Here is a 22,500-nt window from a genome sequence, read left to right on the forward strand (position 1 = left end):
TCTCTCTCTCTCTCTCTCTCTCTCTCTCTCTCTCTCTCTCTCTCTCTCCAACAATTAATACCTTCTTTTACTTCATTTCCTAGAAACTCTTGCATCCCAATTTTCCTCCTCCTCCTCCTCCTCCTCCTCCTCCTCCTCCTCCTCCTCCTCCTCACCTTCTTGTGGTTTCGAAAAGTGTTACGTCTTTTTCCAAACTTGTCGATTCGGTTTTCAGAAGTTGAGTCGAACTGAGTGAAAGCTTCTTTTCTTTTTTTTTCTCACTTTCTTTTAGTTTTGATTTTTCTCACTTTTAACGTGGCTCTCTTTAATTCATAGTCTTACCTTAATGGTGGACGGATGGGCTGCGAAAATAAAAAAAAAAGCTGGTATTTTCTCAGGGTATTGTGACTTGTAGGTGTGTGTGTATGTGTGTGTGTGTGTGTGTGTGTGTGTGTGTGTGTGTGTGTGTGTGTGTGTGTGTGTGTGTGTGTGTGTGTGTGTGTGGATGTGAGTGGGTGCTTAGATGAGAGTGGATCTGAGGTGGATGTGCACGAGTATGTGGATGTATATGGTTGCTTAGATGAGAGTGGATTTCAGGTGGATGTGCATGTGGATGTGCGTGGGTGCTTAGACGAGAGTGAATCTGAGGTGGATATGGGTGTGGGTGTGTGTTTATAAGGTTGCTTGGATGGATCAGAGGGGAATGAGTGTGTGGGTGGGCAGGGGCGTGCGATCATGAACAGCTCCAATCGTGAATCATTTCCCTTCATCCTTCATCGTTCTCGTCCATAATCTTGTCTTTATCTTTATTTTCATCCTTTCCCTTCTACTTTTCATCCTGCTCCGACATGAAGTATTTTTAATCACATCCTCCTCCTCCTCCTCCTCCTTTTCCCGGAAGCTCCTGTCCTATACACCCTTGGCGTGGCGTGTCGGAGTCCTATTCCCTTTCCAGCAAGACGGAGGGGAGGCGAGAACCCTAAGAACCCTGGGGGACTGGGTGTATTTCAGTACCTAGCGTGACCGGCGGGGTGGGAAGAGGGAGTAGGGGCGCTGTGGGTGAGGGAAGGAGAGGCTTGAGGGATGAAGGGGACAAGGAGCAAGATGAGATATATCCTTCTTCTCCTCTTGTAAATAATGGTGGTGAAGGAAATGTGGATGAGGGGACGAACAGCTAAAAAAGGAAGGAAGGAAGGAAGGAGGGAGGGGCGGAGGCAGGGGAGCACGTCATGTGGTAATTATATGTTTAATTACGTAAAATTCGAAGGTAGGGTTGTGAAGAGAGTGAAATGGGAACAAAGGGAGTGGAAAGAAAGAGAAAAATATAAATGTAATGAAATCATCAAGAAGTGGAGGAGAAAAGCACGCGGAAATGGCTGCGGAAGTAACTAATGGATCGTAATGTACGTTAGGTTAAGTCAACGCTTATTACAAGACAAAAAAAAAAAAGAAAAAAAAAATACAAACCTTTTTCCTGCTGTAAATTCTGACGTAAAAGAAAATCACTTGCCTCAGAGGAAAAGCAAATAATGAGAGGGAGGCCAGAAAAATGCAATTAAGCCTAGTTCCCCATTATGATTTTTTTTATACGAGTTCAAAAAGAGCAAGATGTGCTGGAGGGCGGAGGCTTGCGGCTAGTGGCGGCAGACTGTGTATTCTGTACATGTGCTGGCCGGGAGGTGGAAGGAGAGAGGCTGGGGAGAAGACCACATGGGGAGGAAGAGTAAGAGGAGAGGAGAGGACCATTTGGAGAAGAAGGTGGAGGAGGAGTAGAAGAAAAAGGCCATATGGAGAGTTTGAAGAAAAGGAGGAGGGAGAGGACGAAGCAGAGAGAATGAAGGGAAGGGTTAGAAGAAACAGGTGGACATTTTGGGAGGAACAGGAAAAGGAGAAAGAAGAGAAGGAAAGGGTTACTTGGGGAGAATGGAAAGGAAGATTTGGAGGAGAGGGGCAAGCACAGAGAATGAAAAGGAAGAGGAGAAGAGACAGATGGACAATTTGGGAGGAGCAGGAAAAGACGAAAGAAGAGCAGAAGAGAGTCACGAAAGGGTAGAGAAGGGCAGAGGGCCACGTGGGCAGGGGGAACATAAGGCCACGGCGCTGCTCTTTCGCCTGCTCCAATTTCAAATTTTATTTTTTTTCTCTCTTTTGCATATATTCGATTTATAATCAACTTATCCTACTTAAGCTTCTGCCAATTACAATTATGTATCACTACCTTCCGTTGTTTGTCTTGCATCATCTGCTCCTTCATTGTCTTGTTAGTTTGTTCTGAGAGACTCGTTCAGTTTTTTTTTCCTTGATCCGCGAAGTCAAGTTATTTATTTATTCTTTTTCTTTTTTAATGAATGTGTGACGCTTTACCGAAGTGCTCTTGCCAAACAAGTTCGTGCTCGTCTCCCTCCAGGCATTCATGTAAACTCCAGTAGGACTGATTGGGTTACCGCCACTCCAGAGACTCCAGCCGCTCGGCATTACGACAGTCTGGCGTTGTTCTGCCGCCTCATTACGGAAATAAAATGTTCTAGTTAGAAGAAAGACGAAAAGGAAGCGGTGCACTTTTTGATGTGATATTAATATGAGAGAGAGAGAGAGAGAGAGAGAGAGAGAGAGAGAGAGAGAGAGAGAGAGAGAGAGAGAGAGAGAGAGAGAGAGCGACAGATAGACAAAGAAACAAACAGGCAGAGAGAAGGGAAGGAGCGAGGAGAAAAATGTTTCCTCTTCTTCACAGCCAAATCTTCATGCACTTTTCATGCACACTCGCTCCTTTCTTACTCTCCATTTCCTCCCAGTCTTCCTTTGTACCATTCCTTGTCTCTACACTGCCCTCCTACCTCCGTCTTTCCCTCCCCTCGCACCTCTACCCGCTCTACTTCTTTCTACCCTAATCATCACCTTCCCTTCCTTTTTTCTTCCTTTCACCACCAATCTTCAGAGGGACGAAAGAAAATAAAAAGTAGAAAGAATAGGAGATGTGACCAGAAGAATAAATAGGATTAGATAAGATTGATGAAGGAGACAGGGAGACAGGCAGACAGACGGACGGGAAGGCAGATGGAGAGACAGAGGAAAGACTCCAATTGGGTTCAGGTCGCGGAAGGCATCAAGGGGTCGAATTTTTGGAAGACTGAAGTTTTATCTCCAGCCGAGGATGAATCACCGCCACTTGTGAGGCTGTCGACCCTTCCCTCCCTTTCTCTCTTTCTCTCCCTCTCTCTTTCCTTCCTTCCTTCCTTCGTCTGTCTGCCTGTCCGTCTATCTGTCTTATCTCCCTTCTTCCACCTCCCTGCATGTCTAGCTGTGTTTGTGTTCGTCTGTCTAGGTTTGTTCGTTTGTCTGTTTGTTTGTTTGTTTGTTTGTTTGTTTGTTTTTTTCTGTCTTTTCCTTATCTATGTATGTGTTTGTTTGGATGTCTGATCTTTCTGCCTGTTTGTGTCTGTCTGTCAGTTTGTTTGTTTGTTTTGTTTGTTTCTGTGTGTAGGGAGAAGTCTGTTTATCTGTTTGTTTTCTATCTTTGTTTTTTTTTTTGTATTTGTTATTTTCTCTCTCTCTCTCTCTCTCTCTCTCTCTCTCTCTCTCTCTCTCTCTCTCTCTCTCTCTCTCTCTCTCTCTCTCTCTCTCTCTCTCTCTCTCTCTCTCTCTCTCTCTCTCTCTCTCTCTCTCTCTCTCTCTCTCTCGTCTCTTCGTTTCAGTCAGATGACTAACTCCCTTTATGAGGCTGTGTCGCCGCCACGTCTGGCTTCCTCCATGCACTGACATCACCCTGACATCATCCTCCACTCGTGTTGGTGTGGCGCTGCTCTCTCATAGACGTTCACAAGCTTTTACCGTCCCAGCAGAGCCTTCATTCCTTCTCGTTGGTGTCGTGTCAAACGGCCCATCCCTTGCGTCCCGTCATCCGCTCCCTCGCTTCCATATATTTGTCTAACTTAATTTTAAGCTCGAGCGGGCATTTGTCAGGACACTGGACTTGACAGGTTAGGCCGGGCATGCGTTACCCTCGTGCACACCATTACTGTTGCTCCCGGAAAGTGACGCAACCTATTTTAGTTTGGCGGATTAACACTGTAAAAAGATTTTTAAAAAATGAATTGATAGATAAATAAACTGCACAATGAAAAGCGAATAATTTGTTTATACATGTGAATATGTTTCATGACAGGACTCATAATAGTGTAAAATTAAACCGTAGCATTAATGTGAAAACAAAAAAAATAATTATATAGTAAACCATTTCACGCACTATCCCAGTCTCGATCCCCCTCCCCCCTAAGCCTGCTGCACCCCCACTCCCCAATAGAACGACACCCGATCACCGTGATAAATTGTGGCGACCTGTGGTGAGGGGAAAAACTCGCCTCCCCCTGACAGTGGCGGCCTGCGGGGTGTCGTGTCGCCCGCCCTAAGGCCATCGCGGGAAGGCCAGAGGGGCGACATGGAAATGATCGGTGAGAGAGAGAGAGAGAGAGAGATTTCGGTCCCTGGCGCTCCCTTCACTCCTGTATCACTCTCTCATCCGAATCATATACGGTACAGCTGCTGCTGCTGCTGCTGCTACTGCTACTACTACTACTACTACTACTACTACTACTACTACTACTACTACTACTACTACTACTACTACTACTACTACTACTACTTTTGCTGCTGCTGCAGCAGTAGACACCTGCCGAAACGATAATTACTCCCAGTGAGGTCTAAAGCACTGTTCAGGGGGTGCTGTGAACTTATCATTAAACCCAGCTGTGACCTCACTGAACGTTTCCCTTTGTATCTCACAACACAAAGGGGCAGTCACAGCCTGCCCTCTAAAGACAACTCTCTTTCTCCACACAAAACTACAAGCACCTAATAACACACACACCCTTCACTCAAAAATTTCAAAATTATCATGGCGACTCTTACACCAGCCTCGGAGTCCCCATCTGGGGAGGAGACCATAAATGTCCCCAGGTCAGACTGCCTTTCTGTCGACGACCCTAAGTGTCTTGACACCCCCTCAACTTTTTCTTCATTAACTTATGCAACATTCGCGGTCTAAGATCTAATTTTCAATCTGCAGAACACCACCTCTCCTCTTTTAAACCTCATCTTCTTTTCCTCACTGAAACTCAGGTGTCTGAGGCAACTGACAGTAGCCCCTTTTCTGTTCCCTCCTACTTTCTCTATCCTCATTTTCAATCCAAAGCTGGATGCTGCGTTTATGTGCGCAATGACTTAACCTGCTCTCGTGCCCACACTCTTGAATCTTTCGAGTTTTCCACCATCTGGCTACGACTACAGAGTCACTCTCAAACTAAATTTATATGTGCTGTATACCTGCTTCATCCACACCACGCCCACGATGACCGGGCCGATGAAGCCAGGGCAACGCGGCGCGGCGGCGATGAAGTTGCAATTCACGCGACTTTTCTGGCATTCCACCTGATCCCCCTCATTCCGGTCCCCGCTACACAGAAACTTCTTTTTCCAAACTACTAAACTACACCCACGATGCCCGGGTCGGTGAAGCCAGGATAGCGGAGCGCGGTCGCGACGAAACTGTTCTTGTGTCTCCCGGGCAAACACTCCTGCCGCCGCAGTTTGCAGTCTGGGAACCTTCTGGTTCCCGCCGCCTGCGCCTGCACGCCTTGGGGAGGCGGCGCCACACCTTGGAGAGGAAGCTTCGCTTCTCTTTCTTGTCTTCAGCGTCTGCCATTTCGCTTTGCTCTGTCAAGACTTGTGCTCGGGGTTATATCACTGCCTTGATGCGGAGTACAGAGACTTAAGTTGACGCTCTTGTAGATCATAAAATCATAAAGTACACAGACCTCATTTCAAGTAAAGTGTATTTTTTCACATCTGACAAATTCCATCTTGCCAACAAGTCCTAGCTCCAATATTTCCTCTAAATGTATTTAGGATCTGTATCTTCAAGCGCAGTGACCTTGACTACTTCCAGCAGACTGAAGTGGAAGCTATTGAGGTTTTTCAGGTATGTTTCTATGTAGTGTAGGTGAGTGCGGTCTTAGTGAGTGAGTTTGAAGTTGTTGGCAAGACGGGATTTGTCAGAAATAAAATTTAAAAGATACAGTTTACTTGAAATGGTCTGTGTTTTGGCAGCTTCTTGTACTTTATGACGTCTTTGTCTGGAACAAAGGATCTACAAGGACGTCAATTGTAACTCCTCAATAATGTCGTAGCAGAGATGTGCCACCTCACAGGTGATCCTCAGCCGTGGTGAGGGCAGGAAGGCAGATATGTTCTCAGCCTCCTCTACAGCAGTGCCTCGTATTTAGTCTTCGCCTCGTCACACACCACCGCCACGCCTCTGCCGTACATCATCCTGACGCCCCGCGCTGAGCTGCTGCCTTCCCTCCCCATGCCAAGGATTCCCTCTCCCGGAAAACAAAGAAAGTAAGCAAGATGGATGGACAATATCAGACTTGCGAGTGGCGGGATCTCGTCATTGCCTCCCCGTCCCTGGCCCGCACTCCCTCGTGGGTGCCGACGTCCCAGGGGCCTCCAGTGTTTCCAGCTCGGAATCACACCAAAAAAAGTCAGTGCTCCCAGTTCGATAACTCATACAGACGTCACGTTGCCATGGCCACCCCTCCACGGCGGCCTCGGTGGCGGGCTTGTTAGCGCCTCCTCAGGAAGCGGCGCCAATTGCACCGAAATGAGGCGAGGAAACAATACGTCTGAATGTTGCAGTTGTTTCATGTCTTTCTGTCTGTCTGTCTGTCTGTTTATCTGTCTGTGTGTATGTCTGTATGTATGCATACAATACATATATTTTTTCCTTATTTCGTGTGTATGATATGTAATTTTAAATCGTCATCGTGGAGTAAATACAATAGTTTGTGGAAATACCTTGGACAGCCATGCAGGCTCGTCGGCGCCATCAACTTCATAATAAATCAAGCAAACTTTAATAGCAAACTAATTCATCATCTGTCGGTGATCGAGCGCTCGAATATAACTTTTTTGATAATATTTTATGTTTGCCGTGTGGCGCGGCTAACAGGCGGCGGGGCTTGAAGGGGCGTCCCTGCGCGTGGACTCGCAAGCCTCGAGGCTTGGCAAACAGCAGAGGCCCCTGTGATCTGCAAATAATTTGTCCGTCTGACTCTAAGAAAATGTGTAATTGAAATTTTGATAGGAACGAGACATTCCAACACTGGTTCTTTCTCACAGTGAAATGAGGTAAGTGATCGGCAGTGCTGGAAAGAAGGGGAAAAAGGGCTGGGAGTAGGAGCACACGCGTCCTGGCTATCCTTACCGCTGTAAAATTAATGGTGTCGTGAACCTGTGAATTAATGACGCTACACTAATTGAATGTGTATCAGCCAAATGAAGCTTGAGTGAATGTGTCAACTTAAGTCTGTATAGGACAAAGCGTGCAGTGGACAGCTTAATTAGGTACATCCAGGCATTGGCGGGAGAAACTGTCACACTGAAACTCTCCTATACACTTTAAACGAAAGACAGCCTTCCTGTAACTTATTTGGTTTCTTAACTGTACTCGTTCATTTATATTTGCACCTGTCCAGAACACGTGTTGATGAATTAAATGAATCAGATACCTCGTTGCCCGTGACTGTGTGTGTGTGTGTGTGTGTGTGTGTGTGTGTGTGTGTGTGTGTGTGTGTGTGTGTGTGTGTGTGTGTGCGTGTGTTTATAGGATCGAGTCAGGCACGTAATATCCCATCTCTTGTTACGTACATGATAAAAATGTTTCCATACGTACACTGTTTGCACACATCACTTCTCTAATAATGATCTATCGCTATGCTTGGAAGACTAGATTTTTGTAGATCCTTATATCCTCTTCTTTAATAAATCTCTTGCTATGACACCTTCATGTTTCCTTATTAATACGAATCCTTCCCGTCTCTTATTTGTTTTACTTGTTTAGGTAAGGGAGAGAGAGAGAGAGAGAGAGAGAGAGAGAGAGAGAGAGAGAGAGAGAGAGAGAGAGAGAGAGAGAGAGAGAGAGAGAGAGTTACCATGAAGAATTACAGTACTCTCAGGACACCAGTATCTCGTCAAAACACACATTCCACCACATTGCTCACCAATCCAACACACACACACACACACACACACACACCACACTAAATATATCACGAAAAACAAGCTTGAAACCACAGACTCGAGGCAGCAGCAGGAGGCGCTTAGGAGTAAATGAAATGGCTCTGTCCAGCGTGGCGCGGCGGCTCTTGTGGCGTAATGCCGGTGATCCCCCGGACGCCTTTCACGGGTGGCGGGGCTTGAGATTCCGTCCACTCAAACTGTTCTAAGCGTCCAAGGCGGCTTCTCAGTGTGTGTGTGTGTGTGTGTGTGTGTGTGTGTGTGGGTGGATGGGTGAGTGGGTGGGTGGATGGGTGTGTGCCCTGGCTGGAGAAAATGCTTTGGGGAACATAAATAGTTTCTCAAATATACCGCTTATTTATTTATTTTTATTATTATTATTCATTGATGTATTTTTTTCTTGTGTGTGTGTGTGTGTGTGTGTGTGTGTGTGTGTGTGTGTGTGTGTGTTTGTGTATCATCCTATTCATTTTCCTCCAGACAGACAACAGGGAGGGAAAAAGAGACAGACACCACCTCTTTATCATTCAAATATATCCGGATTTTTTTTTTATATGGAGATGACTCTCTCTCTCTCTCTCTCTCTCTCTCTCTCTCTCTCTCTCTCTCTCTCTCTCTCTCTCTCTCTCTCTCTCTCTCTCTCTCTCTCTCTCTCTCTTCATAATGCCGAGAAAAAAATGCTGTACGAGAACATTGATATTTTTATGTGAAATCAAAGCACCATTTAAACCAACTCTTTGTTTCTTGATCGTCTTTTGTTAACACCGCACTAAAAAGAAAAAAAAATGTTTGAATGCGGCAAGGGAGGCAGGTGTGTAAAAAAAAATTGTATACTGGTGATCATGAAAAAAATAATAATTGTGTTGCTGTGAAAGGATTAAGAGGTGATTCTGCGAAGGAAACTGTTTGGATAGGAAAAAAAATACTGTATGTGAACTTTTTTTGTGAATTTTTAGGAGCGTATAAAGTAAGAGATGATTATGGAAAGATAGTAAATGTGTGGAGATCATTTGCGTTACCGTGGAAAGTAATGAAATAATAAAACTAAATTATATCAAGTGGATGCGTGAATAAGGAGGCAGATAAAGACGCCTACAAATTAATTAGGTTTGTCTAAGCTGAATCATGGGATGAAGATACGTAAATTTAGGCGAAGAGGGACGTCAGTAAGTTAATTAAGTAAGTCGAAGCTGAATTATATGATGAAGATGCGTGGATGAAGAGGTAGATAACGCAAACAGATTTATTAGGTGAGTCAAAACAAAATTAAAAGCTGTAGGTACGTGAATTTAGGTAGATAAATTTGGTATGTTCGATACTTATGTAAATTTGGGTAAAAAAGAACGTCACTAGACTAATTATGTACGTTAGAGCTGGATTCTGTGATGTAAATATGTGGATGAAGAGGTAGAAAACGCAAGTAGATTGATTAGGTGAGTCAGAACTAAGTCAAAAGCTGTAGATACGTAAACTTAGATAGATAAGGACGCAAGTGGATCAGTGGGGGTAAGTTTTCGTTCCATACTTTTGACGTGAAACATTGAAGGAAAAAGATTATCCCTCACCTTATATTATCCCGGTATAGTACAGAGTAGATAAAGGCAAGTTCTGGGCGGACATGGCGGCCTCTTTTATTATTCAAATACATCCTTATCTTTTTATATTCATCGATATAACTTTTCTTTTCTCTGCCTCGTCCTATTCATTTGGCTCCAGACCGACAGCAGGGAGGGAAAAAAGCGACACACACCACTTCTTTATCATTCAAATATATCCTGATTTTTTTTTTCGATATCTCTCTCTCTCTCTCTCTCTCTCTCTCTCTCTCTCTCTCTCTCTCTCTCTCTCTCTCTCTCTCTCTCTCTCTCTCTCTCTCTCTCTCTCTCTCTCTCTCTCTCTCTCTCTCTCTCTCTCTCTCTCTCTCTCTCTCTCTCTCTCTCTCTCTCTCTCTCTCTCTCTCTCTCTCTCTCTCTCTCTCTCTCTCTCTCTCTCTCTCTCTCTTTCCTTCATTACTCCCATTAGACTGGAAGCAAATATGGAAAAAAAATAAAAGGCAGAATTAGAGACACAGGCCCATTTTTTACCTTCATTCACCGACAAGAGAGCACTAAGAACACTCCTAACCTTACTAACCTTCCCTACCCTCAGTTATCAAGATTAGAGCTCTCACAACACCGTTCCACACCTTCATACTCCCACTTATCCACATGATGATGCTCAGAAAAAAATTTCATCCTTTCTTCCCCTTACCTATCAAAAAAAAAAAAAAAAAAAACTGTTCCTTCTTTTTTTCCCTTTAGTTATCAAAATGGAACTCTGTAAACACCCATTCTTTCTCTTTTCCCTTAATTATCAAAAGGATGCCGCTATAAACCCCCATTTCCTTCCTGTTTTCCTCTTTAGTTCTCAAAATGGAACCCCTTGTAAACATCCATTCTTTCCTTTTTTTTTTTTTTTTTTTTGTTATCTTTAGTTATCAAAATTGTGCCACTGAAAGCCCCCAATTCCTTAAGTTTAAATTAAAGCGAAGGTTCATCGAGAGAGTCAACTTAACTTATTTTTTCTGCGTTCAGTTCCTCGTGTCATTGTTGCGCTCACAGGCCGGACGCTGCAGAGAGAGAGAGAGAGAGAGAGAGAGAGAGAGAGAGAGAGAGAGAGAGAGAGAGAAGTAGCGTTAAAGTTAATGGGACAGGGTGCTCGAACAGTACATATGTGTATCTCCGTGTAGGCCTATTGTGATGGCTCCTCTGCACTACAGGATTTTCACGGCGTGTCTCTCTGGCTCCGCTTCATCGACTCCTCCTTATGATGAGTGGGTGATGCTTTTTGTGACTGTTTTTAGCTTTTTGTTTTAATCTTTTTTTTATTTTTTGTATTTATTTTTTCTTATCTTCGTGTCTTTGTAAATCTCTCTCTCTCTCTCTCTCTCTCTCTCTCTCTCTCTCTCTCTCTCTCTCTCTCTCTCTCTCTCTCTCTCTCTCTCTCTCTCTCTCTCTCTCTCTCTCTCTCTCTCTCTCTCTCTCTCTCTCTCTCTCTCTCTCTCTCTCTCTCTCCACCTGTTCGCCTGCTTCCCGAGACCACCGCCAGAGCGCATCCCAAACCATCAGGGCGGCAAAGCCCCTCTAAAGCTGCCAAACACGTCACTCGAGGCCGCCAGCATGAACAGTTGCTTCCCTTCAAACGGCACGGGACAGTACTGCCTCTCAACCCTCACCTGCCCGTGCCTGCCTGCACCTGCCTGTTTCACCGCCCCTCTCCTCGCTTGCCTGCGACTCTCGCTTACCTGTTGGACTCTCACTCTTAGTTTGGGGGATAAGATTTGATTTTGTTGTCTTGTATTGTCTTATCTTATCTTGTCTTGTCTTTCTCGTCTACCTGTCTGTGGTACTATTGCAGTCATTTGTTGTTGCAGTAGTATTTTGTAAGGGAGATAGTCACCGCACTACTACTATGCTACTACTACTACTACTACTACTACTACTACTACTGTTCCTCCTCCTCCTCCTCCTCCTCCTCCTCCTCCTCCTCCTCCTCCTCCTCCTCCTCCTCCTCCTCCTCCTCCTCCTCCTCCTCCTACTACTACTACTACTACTACTACTACTACTACTACTACTACCGCGCCTGCTATTACATGCTTCTATTATTGTTAGGGATAATACTACTACTACTACTGCTACCACTACTGCTGCTGCTGCTGCTGGTGCTACTGCTGCTGCTGCTGCTGCTGCTACTGCTACTGCTACTACTACTAATACTAATACTAATACTACTATTATTATTGTTATTATCATTGTTATTACCGTTGTTATTATCATTGTTATTATTATTATTATTATTATTATTATTATTATTATTATTATTATTATTATTATTATTGATGTTAGCACTACTATTACTATTACTACTTACAACGAGTATTGCTATCTCAATTATTACTAATATTACTATTATCATCAACACTACCATAGTTTGCACTCCTGTAACGCAGCAGCTGTCGCCACTCGTACCCCCTGCACCAGAATGAACATCAGTTACACATATGCATATTTGAAATGATCGTAATGCTATCCCAAGATTAATTTGGCTGTACACATTTTTCAGTAGAATCATGACTGGACGTGAATCATGCACCCAACGTGAAATTCAACAGAGAAAATAGGAAAAATACGCAAAAGCAGTGGTTCAGAGGAGAGAAGAGAGGAGAGAGAGAGAGAGAGAGAGAGAGAGAGAGAGAGAGAGAGAGAGAGAGAGAGAGAGAGGGAGGGAGGGAGCAACAGGTAACAGTGGCTTTGGACAGGGCTTGCCACGTCCACCATCAATCACCACCACCACTACCACTGAGCGCCTCTTTCCCTGCTCCCTCCGTGTTGTTGCTCTTTGTTGGACACTCACTGAGGCGCGCGCTTGCAGTATTAACTTTCCTCGTAAACTGACTCCCTAAACGTTACCTTTCTGAAACATGTTATATACTGTATCCTCTCTCTCTCTCTCTCTCTCTCTCTCTCTCTCTCTCTCTCTCTCTCTCTCTCTCTCTCTCTCTCTCTCTCTCTCTCTCTCTCTCAAATTGTTGTTTCCTCTTAATTTTTACTTAGAACAAACTTGATTTCTGTTCTCTTTCTATTACCCTTTATTTACCTTTTCATCTCTGTTCCTACACAGGTGGATTTGAACATGAGGATCGGCATCCACTCCGGCTCGGTGCTGTGCGGGGTGCTGGGTCTCCGCAAGTGGCAGTTCGATGTGTGGTCTTACGATGTCACGCTCGCCAACCACCTGGAGTCTGGAGGCATACCTGGGTGAGTGAATAGAGCTGCATTGTATTGTCTGTGTTTCATTCAGCTTTTGTTTATGTGACATTAAGGTAATCAAAAACAAGAAATAATCCGTTTAAAGCGTGAAAAAGTTGGATTTAAGAAAGGGATAGGAAGTATACATTAGTAGATGAATGGAATGGACTCGGTAATCATGTTCTTAGTGCTGAGTCATTAGGAAGCTTTTAAAAGAAGCTTCGACAAATTTATGGATGGGAATGATAAGTGGAAATAGGTAGATATGATTCATATAGGACTGCCACGTGTAAGCCTAATAGCTTCTTGCAGCTTCCCTTATTTTCTTATGTTCTTTTGGTCTAAGGATGTTGTTATTAAGTTTTAATTAGTGGATAGTTAATGTAATCTAAAGCTTGAACAAAAGTACAAATTTAGTATGATTTGGGAAAAAAAAAAAAAGAGTCGATTCCTCCTCCTCCTCCTCCTCCTCCTCCTCAGGTCCCTACTCACTCCAGACTCCCGTCCATCCATGCTCTACGCGTCACCTTGTCCTTCAACGCCCTCTGCATAATCCACGCCCCTTCTTTCCCCTCCATTTCTTTCTGTGTCCCATACATCCTCCCTGCGATGCATTTCTTCCGTGTCACCTCTTTTTTTTTTTTTTCTTCTTCTTCTTTTATTGTTATTGTCCTTTCTTCTCCGTCAAGGTTCCCCCTTTTATTTGTCAAGAAGGAAACTTATCAGAAAAATTTAAATCCAGTAAATATTACTTTTTTTTTTTCTCGTAGATGGAAATTTGTAAAGCGGTGACTCAAAGTGTGGCTCACATGTGTTTTGTTCCACGTTTCTCAGACTGGTGTTTGTTTACTTTCCTCTCTTTTGTTATTAAAGGTGACGGGACTGCTGCCTTACCGCCGCCAGGGAAGTCATCGTTTTGAAAGTTGGCTAAATGTTTAAGTCTGTCCTCCTCCTCCTCCTCCTCCTCCATAATCAGGTCAATTCTCTACCGAACCCTACATAATTTATTTCTACCTTAATCCCTTTGTTACTTCCCTGCAGGGCATTTTGTAGGGGTAAAGTTACTATACCATTTATTGTATAGGAATCCGTGTCATTTTTTTTTTCTGCACTGATTGGCTTTTTTAATTAATTATTTATTTATTTATATTTTTGACGCGTGTGCCGTGTGTGTGTGTGTGTGTGTGTTGTGAGGGAATGGAAAACTAAACAGATTCAGACCCAGAAAAGACGGAAAATTTGCAAGTCCAAGCGAGCCCTGGTGTCCCCTCTGCGGCCGCCTAGGTGTTGCATGTCCAGTCGTTGTTGAGTCCGTGTCTACTGAACTGTGTATGAGAGAGAGAGAGAGAGAGAGGAGAGAGAGAGAGAGAGAGAGAGAGAGAGAGAGAGAGAGAGAGAGAGAGAGAGAACTTTTCCTTACCACAGATAAGGAAACACGAGCAGAGTTTGCCCTTTCGCGGTGACCTTCACACAAAGTCCCTCCTCGGTCCCAGTCACACGGAAGTTGTGTTTTGGAAAACTAACACTTCATTTGTTAAACACAAATCATCATTAATGTAAGACCGGGATTGCAAATATTTATTGATGATTTAAATTACAGAATAAATAATCAGTTGACAGAGCCTCTGATAACACAGCCCTGCCTTCTGCACCGTTATGACTTGGATCCACATTCTCAAACGTGTCGGCGCCTTATCTCGACTATTGTTAATTGGCTCTATCTGTAGTTACTGGGGTTTTCAAGGGTGTTTTCGTGATTCTATAGTTTAACAAGGATTCTGCATCAAGAGGAAAACACGCTCATGAGAACTCGATTAATCATATGTTTTGGCTTTAGAAAATAGTTCCATTGAGAGAACGAAGCAATTCCAAATATGAATCTAAAAAAGGAAATGTTTAATGCAAATATATATATATATATATATATATATATATATATATATATATATATATATATATATATATATATATATATATATATATATATATATATATATATATATATATATATATATATATATGCGTCTTCAACTGTGTGAAGGGAGTTAGAGCATGTGAATAAGGACAGGTAATCGTATAGTGGCAACCGAGTAAAGAAAGGTGAAGCCAAGGTTGACAAAAAAAATAGATTACCGACATGACTTCATCTGTTCTGTTGGTCGCCAGGAGGAAGCTACAGCTCACCAAGGCGCCACGTGAGGCATTGTGGTGAAGTAGTACGAGTATTGGTCCTGTGTTGGCCTGATGGTGATGGTGATGGTGGTGGTGGTGATTAGGATGATGGTAGTAATGATGATGCAGGTGTTCTCGCGTAGTAGGCTTCTTTAATGAAAAGTAAGTGTTACCTTCACTGAAAGCTAAAACGTTGTATATTCAGCGCGCTAAGTAAAGGATAACGTCAAGTAATCAGCACTGACAACTAAATTAATTGGTGTGTTTTCAGGTGCAGAATTTCAGGTGTGAGTCAGCAGCAGTTGTGTCGCCGAGCCAGATCCGCGCCGGCCATTTGTAAAGGTCCAGTTTCCTGGACGACAGACTGGATGAATGGCTCCATTTAGCAGCACGTAATAACAGCCAAATAACAGGGAGCATGCGACTCTCGGCAAAACTAGATTATACTGTGTGGGGGATGCATGGGCTGTTTGGAGAGAGAGAGAGAGAGAGAGAGAGAGAGAGAGAGAGAGAGAGAGAGAGAGAGAGAGAGAGAGAGAGAGAGAGAGAGAGAGAGAGAAAAATAATAATTTCAATAGAATAATAAAAATTAAAGTTATGAAATATGAATTCTTCTAAAGTTTTCCACGGGTGTTATCAGGTTGAAGAGATAAAGTAACAGTTTCCTGCTACAGGACACAGGGACCGTGGTAATGGTATCAACGTCCATTAAAACCAATAGTAAAGGTCTTTCAACACACCGTGAAGCTGAAAATAATTAACTTCTTTCATCACTCTGTATTATATATATATATATATATATATATATATATATATATATATATATATATATATATATATATATATATATATATATATATATATATATATATATATATATATATATATATATATATATATATATATATATATATATATATATATATATATATATATATACAGATATCTCGCTGCAGGAACAGCACGGAGTGTGGCATAGGCCAGTAGTAAAGTCTAAAGTTGAGTGAAAAGTTATGATAATATATATATATATATATATATATATATATATATATATATATATATATATATATATATATATATATAATGTGTTGCTGCGACCTCCACTTCCAAGCAAATAGACAAATGAATGAATTCGCCACACACCGAGGCAACGGATTTGTGCCGCGAGCTGTTTTTTTTATTTTTTTTTTTCTTTCTTTTTTTTATCAACATCATCGTCAGCATCACTAGCTATTATTGTTATTAGTAGTAGTAGTAGTAGTAGTAGTAGTAGTAGCAGTAGTGTTATTTTTAGTAGTAGTAGTAGTAGTAGTAGTAGTATTTATTGTAATATACATATCTGAAGGAGGCAGTAGGCACCTGCCGAAACGATAATTACTCCCAGTGAGGTCTAAATCACTGGATTAGGGGGTGCTGTGAACTTATCATTAAACCCAGCTATGACCTCACTGAACGCTTCTCTTTGTGTCTCACAATACAAGGAGGCAGTCACAGCCTGCCCTCTAAAGACATCTCTCTTCCTCCACACAAACCTACAAGCACCTAAACACTCTTCACTCAAAATTTCGAAATTATCATGGCGACTCCTACACCAGCCTCGGAGTCCCCATCTGGGGAGGGGACCCCAAATGTCCCCAGGTCGGACTGCCCTTCTGACAACGACCCTAAGTGTCTTGACACCCTCCTTAACTTTTTCTTCATTAACTTCTGCAACATTCGCGGTCTAAGATATAATTTTCAATCTGTAGAACACCACCTCTCCTCTTCTAAACCTCATCTTCTTTTCCTCACTGAAGCTCAGGTGTCTGAGGAAACTAATAGTAGCCCCTTTTTTGTTCCCTCCTACTTTCTCTGTCCTCATTTTCGATCCAAAACTGGATGTTGCGTTTATGTGTGCAACGACTTAACCTGCTCTCGTGCCCACGCTCTTGAATCTTCCGAGTTTTCTGGCTACGACTAGAGTCACTCTCAAGCTAAATTTATCTGTGTTGTATACCTCTCACCTAACTTCTCTGACTATAAGAAATTCTTTGACTTCTTAACTTCTAAAGTGGAGCACATTCTGACTCTCTTCCTTTTTGCAGAGATCTCCATTCTTGGAGACTTCAATGTTCACCACCAGCTTTTGCTTTCCTCTCCCTTCACTGACCATCCTGGTGAACTAGCCTTCAACTTTGCTATCCTCCACGACCTAGAGCAATTGGTGCAACACCCTACTCGTATTCCCAACCGTCTTGGAGATACTCCCAACATTCTTACCTTTTCCTGACCTCTCATCCTTCTGCTTATGCTGTTACCCTCTCTTCTCCGTTGGGCTCCTCCGATCGCAATCTCTTGTCCTATCGCTCCAATCCTTCATTAACTCCTTCATTAACAGAAAGTGTCAAAATCTTTCAAGATCTAACTCCCCTCGTGACTTCTGGCATCTAGCCAAAAACATCTCCAATAACTTTGCTTCTTCTTTCCCTCCTTTATTTCAACCAGATGGCACCACTGCTATCACATCTATCTATAAAGCTGAACGCTTTGCTCAAACCTTTGCTAAAAACTCTACCTTGGACGATTCTGAGCTTGTTCCTCCCTCTCCTCCACCCTCTGACTATTTCAATTCTTCACAATGATGTTTTCCATGCCCTCGCTGGCCTAAACCCTCGGAAGGCTTATGGACCTGATGGAGTTCCTCCTATTGTTCTCCGAAACTGTGCCTCCCTGTTTGCTCCTTGCTTAGTCAAACTCTTTCAGCTCTGTCTGTCAACATCTACCTTTCCTTCTTGCTGGAAGTTTGCTTACATTCAGCCTGTTCCTAAAAAGGGTGACTGTTCTAATCCCTCAAACTACCGTCCTATTGCTTTAATGTCCTGCCTATCTAAAGTTTTTTAATCTATCCTCAACAGGAAGATTCTTGAACATATATCACATCACAACCTTCTATCTGATCGCCAGTATGGGTTCCGTCAAGGCCGCTCTACTGGTGATCTGGCTTTCCTTACTGAGTCTTGGTCATCCTCCTTTTAGAAATTTTGGTGAAACTTTTGCTGTTACCTTGGATATATCAAAAGCTTTTGATAGAGTCTGGCACAAAGCTTTGATTTCCAAATTACCCTCCTACGGCTTCTATCCTTCTCTCTGTAACTTCATCTCAAGTTTCCTTTCTGACCGTTCTATTGCTGCTGTGGTAGACGGTCACTGTTCTTCTCCTAAATCTATTAACAGTGGTGTTCCTCAGGATTCTGTCCTATCATCCACTCTCTTCTTATTATTCATCAATGACCTTCTAAACCAAACTTCTTGTCCTATCCACTCCTACGCTGATGATACCATCCTGCACCTTTCCACATCTTTTCATAGACGTCCAACTCTTCAGGAAGTAAATGTTTCACGCAGGGAAGCCACAGAACGCCTGACTTCTGATCTTTCTAAAATTTCCGATTGGGGTAGAGCAAACTTGGTATTGTTCATTGCCTCATAAACTCAATTCCTCCATGTCAACTCGACACAACCTTCCAGACAACTATCCTCTCTTCTTCAATGACACTCAACTGTCCCCCTCTTCTACACTGAACATCCTCGGTCTGTCCTTTACTTATAATCTGAACTGGAAACTTCACATCTTATCTCTAGCTAAAACAGCTTCTATGAAGTTAGATGTTCTGAGACGTCTCCGCCAGTTTTTTCTCACCTCCCCTCTAGCTGCTAACTCTGTACAAGGGCCTTATCCGTCCATGTATGGAGTATGTTTCACATGTCTGGGGGGGCTCCAATCATACCGCTCTTCTAGATAGGGTGGAATCTAAAGCTTTTCGTCTCATCAACTCCTCTCTCCTAACTGACTGTCTTCAGCCTCTCTCCCATCGCCACAATGTTGCATCTCTAGCTGTCTTCTACGGCTATTTTCATGCAAACTGCTCTTCTGATCTTGCTAACTGCATGCCTCCTCTCCTCCCGCAGCCTCGCTGCACAAGACTTCTTTCTCTCACCCCTATTCTGTCCACCTCTCTAATGCAAGAGTCAACCAGTATTCTCAATCATTCATCCCTTTCTCTGGTAAATCCTGGAACTCCCTGCCTGCTTCTGTATTTCCACCTTCCTATGACTTGAGTTCCTTCAAGAAGGAGGTTTCAAGACACTAATCTTTCAATTTTTTACCACCGCTTTGGACCCCTTTTATGGGATTGGCATCTTAGTAAGCTTTTTTTTTTCTCTCTCTCTCCCTTGGCCAGTGTTTCTCCTACATAAAATTAAAAAAGAAAAATGTAACTTATAGGTCATTCAAATCACAATACATTTATCATAATCATTTTCACGCATGTACATCATTATCGACTTATTTCCTCTGTATTTTATTCATGTTCATGCTAGTTTTTCCCCTCTGTATTTTCCTTTTGCGCCCTTTCTTCTTGTGTGTTGTCCTCCCTTTCTCCTCCTCTTCACGACTAACGATGCTCTCAGTCGCTCGCTCACAGTCAGTTGTGTGAAAATAGATAACAACGAACACAATATATTCTCTCTCTCTCTCTCTCTCTCTCTTTCTCTCTCTCTCTCTCTCTCTCTCTCTCTCTCTCTCTCTCTCTCTCTCTCTCTCTCTCTCTCTCTCTCTCTCTCTCTCTCTCTCAGGAGAAGTTAGTATCAACATTCATTTTTTTTTATCGCTCTCTTCTTTTTATTACTTTTGAAGCTACTGTAGATAAATATTGTATTCTCTCTCTCTCTCTCTCTCTCTCTCTCTCTCTCTCTCTCTCTCTCTCTCTCTCTCTCTCTCTCTCTCTCTCTCTCATTTCGTCAGCCAGGAAACTCACGAATGTTCAATTTTGTCCCTTCTGTGTCTCTCTCGCCCTGCGTCATCGAGGCAATATTTGATGCAGATGATGTTTTGATGGAAACTCGTATTGACACCGCGGGCTGCTGAATGCTGGCGCAGCGTTGAGTGTTCTTCCTTGCCGTTCTCCCCAGTCCTCCGACTGCGTGGATGTTTGATGTAAACGAAATTAAAAAAAAAAAAAAGTCATGCACCCCACGGAAAGAAAGGTTCGGTGCTGGATGGATGATGCAATTGTTGGTGCAGAATTGGAGTGGTTCGGCGCGGTGCACCGTCCCCCAAGGCAAATAAAAGTTATAATGTGGCTGAATGACTTTGAGTGACGATGGTGGTTAGGGAAAGGTAGGAGAGACGAAGCGAATGAGGCCAATGAGATGCACCAGTGAACCCAAGAATTGGAGAGAGAAGGGGGGGTGGGAAAGAGTCTTAGATTAGGAAATCGTTGTATTGCCATGATTCTGAGATTTAAATATTATGTAGATGATAGTGGTGATGAACGAACTCCAGGCACTAGAGTTATTAGGGTTTACTGAGTTAAAGGCGGTACACGTTACGTCTCATTCCGTGTTACCTGCATTTCCACACCTGCATTAAAATTAATATGTATTTCATTCCGCAGGCGAGTTCACGTGTCCAAGGCGACGGTGGAGTGCCTGAAGGGCGTGTACGAGGTGGAGCCTGGCCTTGGAATGCTACGGGACCAATACCTTAAAGTAGGTCACCACTCAATCCGGTAGTTCGGTGCCAGTGCGGGGAATGTTCATTCATGGTAGGGTGGGAAAGGAGAAGATGCAAGGTGTGTCTTAAAAGTGATGAAAGTGAGGAGTCATTCATAATAAATGACCGATCTTCTCAGTGCAAATTATGACAGCCTGCTATGTTTGCCTGCAGGACCACGGCGTCGAGACCTTCCTCATCAAGCGGGAGGAGCCGCTGTACACCCGCCGGCGAGTCCCTCGCTTCTCCCGCTCCAGACTGTGGTCAGAGGACGAGCGAAGCAACAACACCATCTCTCAGGTACTTACTGCACGTCCCCACCCCCCCAGTGCACTCCCTTCTCATGGTTCATCCTTGTCACGTGTGTGTATTTACCTAGTTGTGGTATACGGGAAGGAAAGCTACGCTCTTGCTGGCCCGTCTCTATATATACTATCACCCATTTTGGCCTTGAAATCATGAATCGACCTTGCATGAACCACATCTTTTTCCAAGCTATTCCACGTCTCAACTATTCTTTGAGGAAAACTGTTGTTTTTAATATCCCTTCTACTGGTGGCCTTTTTTTTCAGTTTCTTTCCATGCCCCCTTGAATCTCTTACATCCCATGTTATCAAATCCTGCCGGTCCACTTTTTCTAATCCATTCATCAACCTATACACCTCAGTCAGGTCTCCTCTCTCCCTCCATTGTTCCAACGTCTATAGGTTCAGTCTTCTCAGTCTCTCTCTTGGTGACCACATTATTGCTGCATGTTCCGACCTTGGGCGTACCATAGTTACAATCAGTTTCTTCATCGTTACCTCATCTAGATATCTGAATTCTACTTTTGTGTTCCTCACAAGATTGTAAGTTTCACCCATAATCCTGTTTATGTTTCTCTGGTGATAAATTATTGGATACAGTTACTCCCAAGTCCTTTTCCATTGTCATTTTCTTAATCTTTTCGTTTCCCATTTTATAGTTGCCTAATATTCTCATTTTATTCTTCTCAAATTTAATCACACTGCATTTTCTGATGTTGAATTCCATTTCCCATCTATGACTCCATTCTCATATTCTGTTCAAATCCTGCTGTAGTGTTTGGCAACCCTCTTCTCATCCCACCTTCCTAAGTAACTTGGCAACATCAGCAAACAAACTCACATAACTTTACTCTTTTTGTCATTAATATATACTGCAAACATTACTGGAGCCAGTACTGACCCTTGTGGAACTCCACTGATCACTTTCCACCACGAGGACTTTCTATCTCAAATTACCGTTCTCATTTCTCTGTCCTTTAAAAATCCTCCATCCACTTCAAAACCACTCCATCTAGACCTCCAGTGTTTTTTTTTTTTTTATCTTCCATAGCAGTCTCTTATGTGGCACATGTGTGTGTGTGTGTGTGTGTGTGTGTGTGTTTTGTCAACTGATGCTATGATCAGTACTTTCCCTTGCTATAGCAGAAACAATACTGCCCACCACTGGTAATTGTAAAGCATCACCAATAGAATATGGCATAAGTATTGTTGTGGGGTTCCTGAGCAACTCCACCACACTTTGCTGCTGCTTTGATGGTGATGACATCCCCACAAATGGGAGGTTGCAGAAACAAAACACCTACGCACATAGACATACATACAGTTCCTGAGACTAAATCAATAATCATTTTGAGAATAATAATAATAATAATTATAATAATGATGCTGTAGTAGCAGTAATGTAGCAGCAGCAGCAGCAGTAGTAGTAGCAATAATGATAATGATAACAGTAATAATAATAATAATAATAATAATAATAATAATAATAATAATAATCAGTGCTTGTGTGTAATGTAATAGAAATTGCTAACATGCTTCAGCTTCCTGAGCTTGTAAGTGTTTTGTGTTTTCTCGGCCTTTTATTCCTTTGTTTGATTTATTTCTCTTTCCTGTCAGTCTCCTCAAGTATTTTCCTCACATATTGGTG

At 42.9% G+C, this 22,500-nt stretch overlaps 1 protein-coding gene across 4 annotated transcripts in view; it reads left to right on the plus strand.

Moving 5' to 3' along the window:
* LOC135100827 (adenylate cyclase type 8-like) overlaps window positions 1-22,500 on the plus strand; it is an 80,638-nt gene that overhangs the window by 42,022 nt on the left and 16,116 nt on the right. For 3 of the 4 annotated variants that reach the window (XM_064004203.1, XM_064004204.1, XM_064004205.1), the window contains exons 6-8: window positions 12,712-12,848; window positions 20,450-20,543; window positions 20,722-20,847. In XM_064004203.1, coding sequence (XP_063860273.1) covers window positions 12,712-12,848; window positions 20,450-20,543; window positions 20,722-20,847 — 357 coding nt within the window. Of the gene's footprint in view, window positions 1-12,711; window positions 12,849-20,449; window positions 20,600-20,721; window positions 20,848-22,500 lie in introns of those variants that run through there. The other variant, XM_064004206.1, reaches the window with a different exon arrangement.

This window comes from Scylla paramamosain, chromosome 5, assembly GCF_035594125.1.
Source record: "Scylla paramamosain isolate STU-SP2022 chromosome 5, ASM3559412v1, whole genome shotgun sequence".
NCBI classification, from domain to species: Eukaryota; Metazoa; Arthropoda; class Malacostraca; order Decapoda; family Portunidae; genus Scylla; species Scylla paramamosain.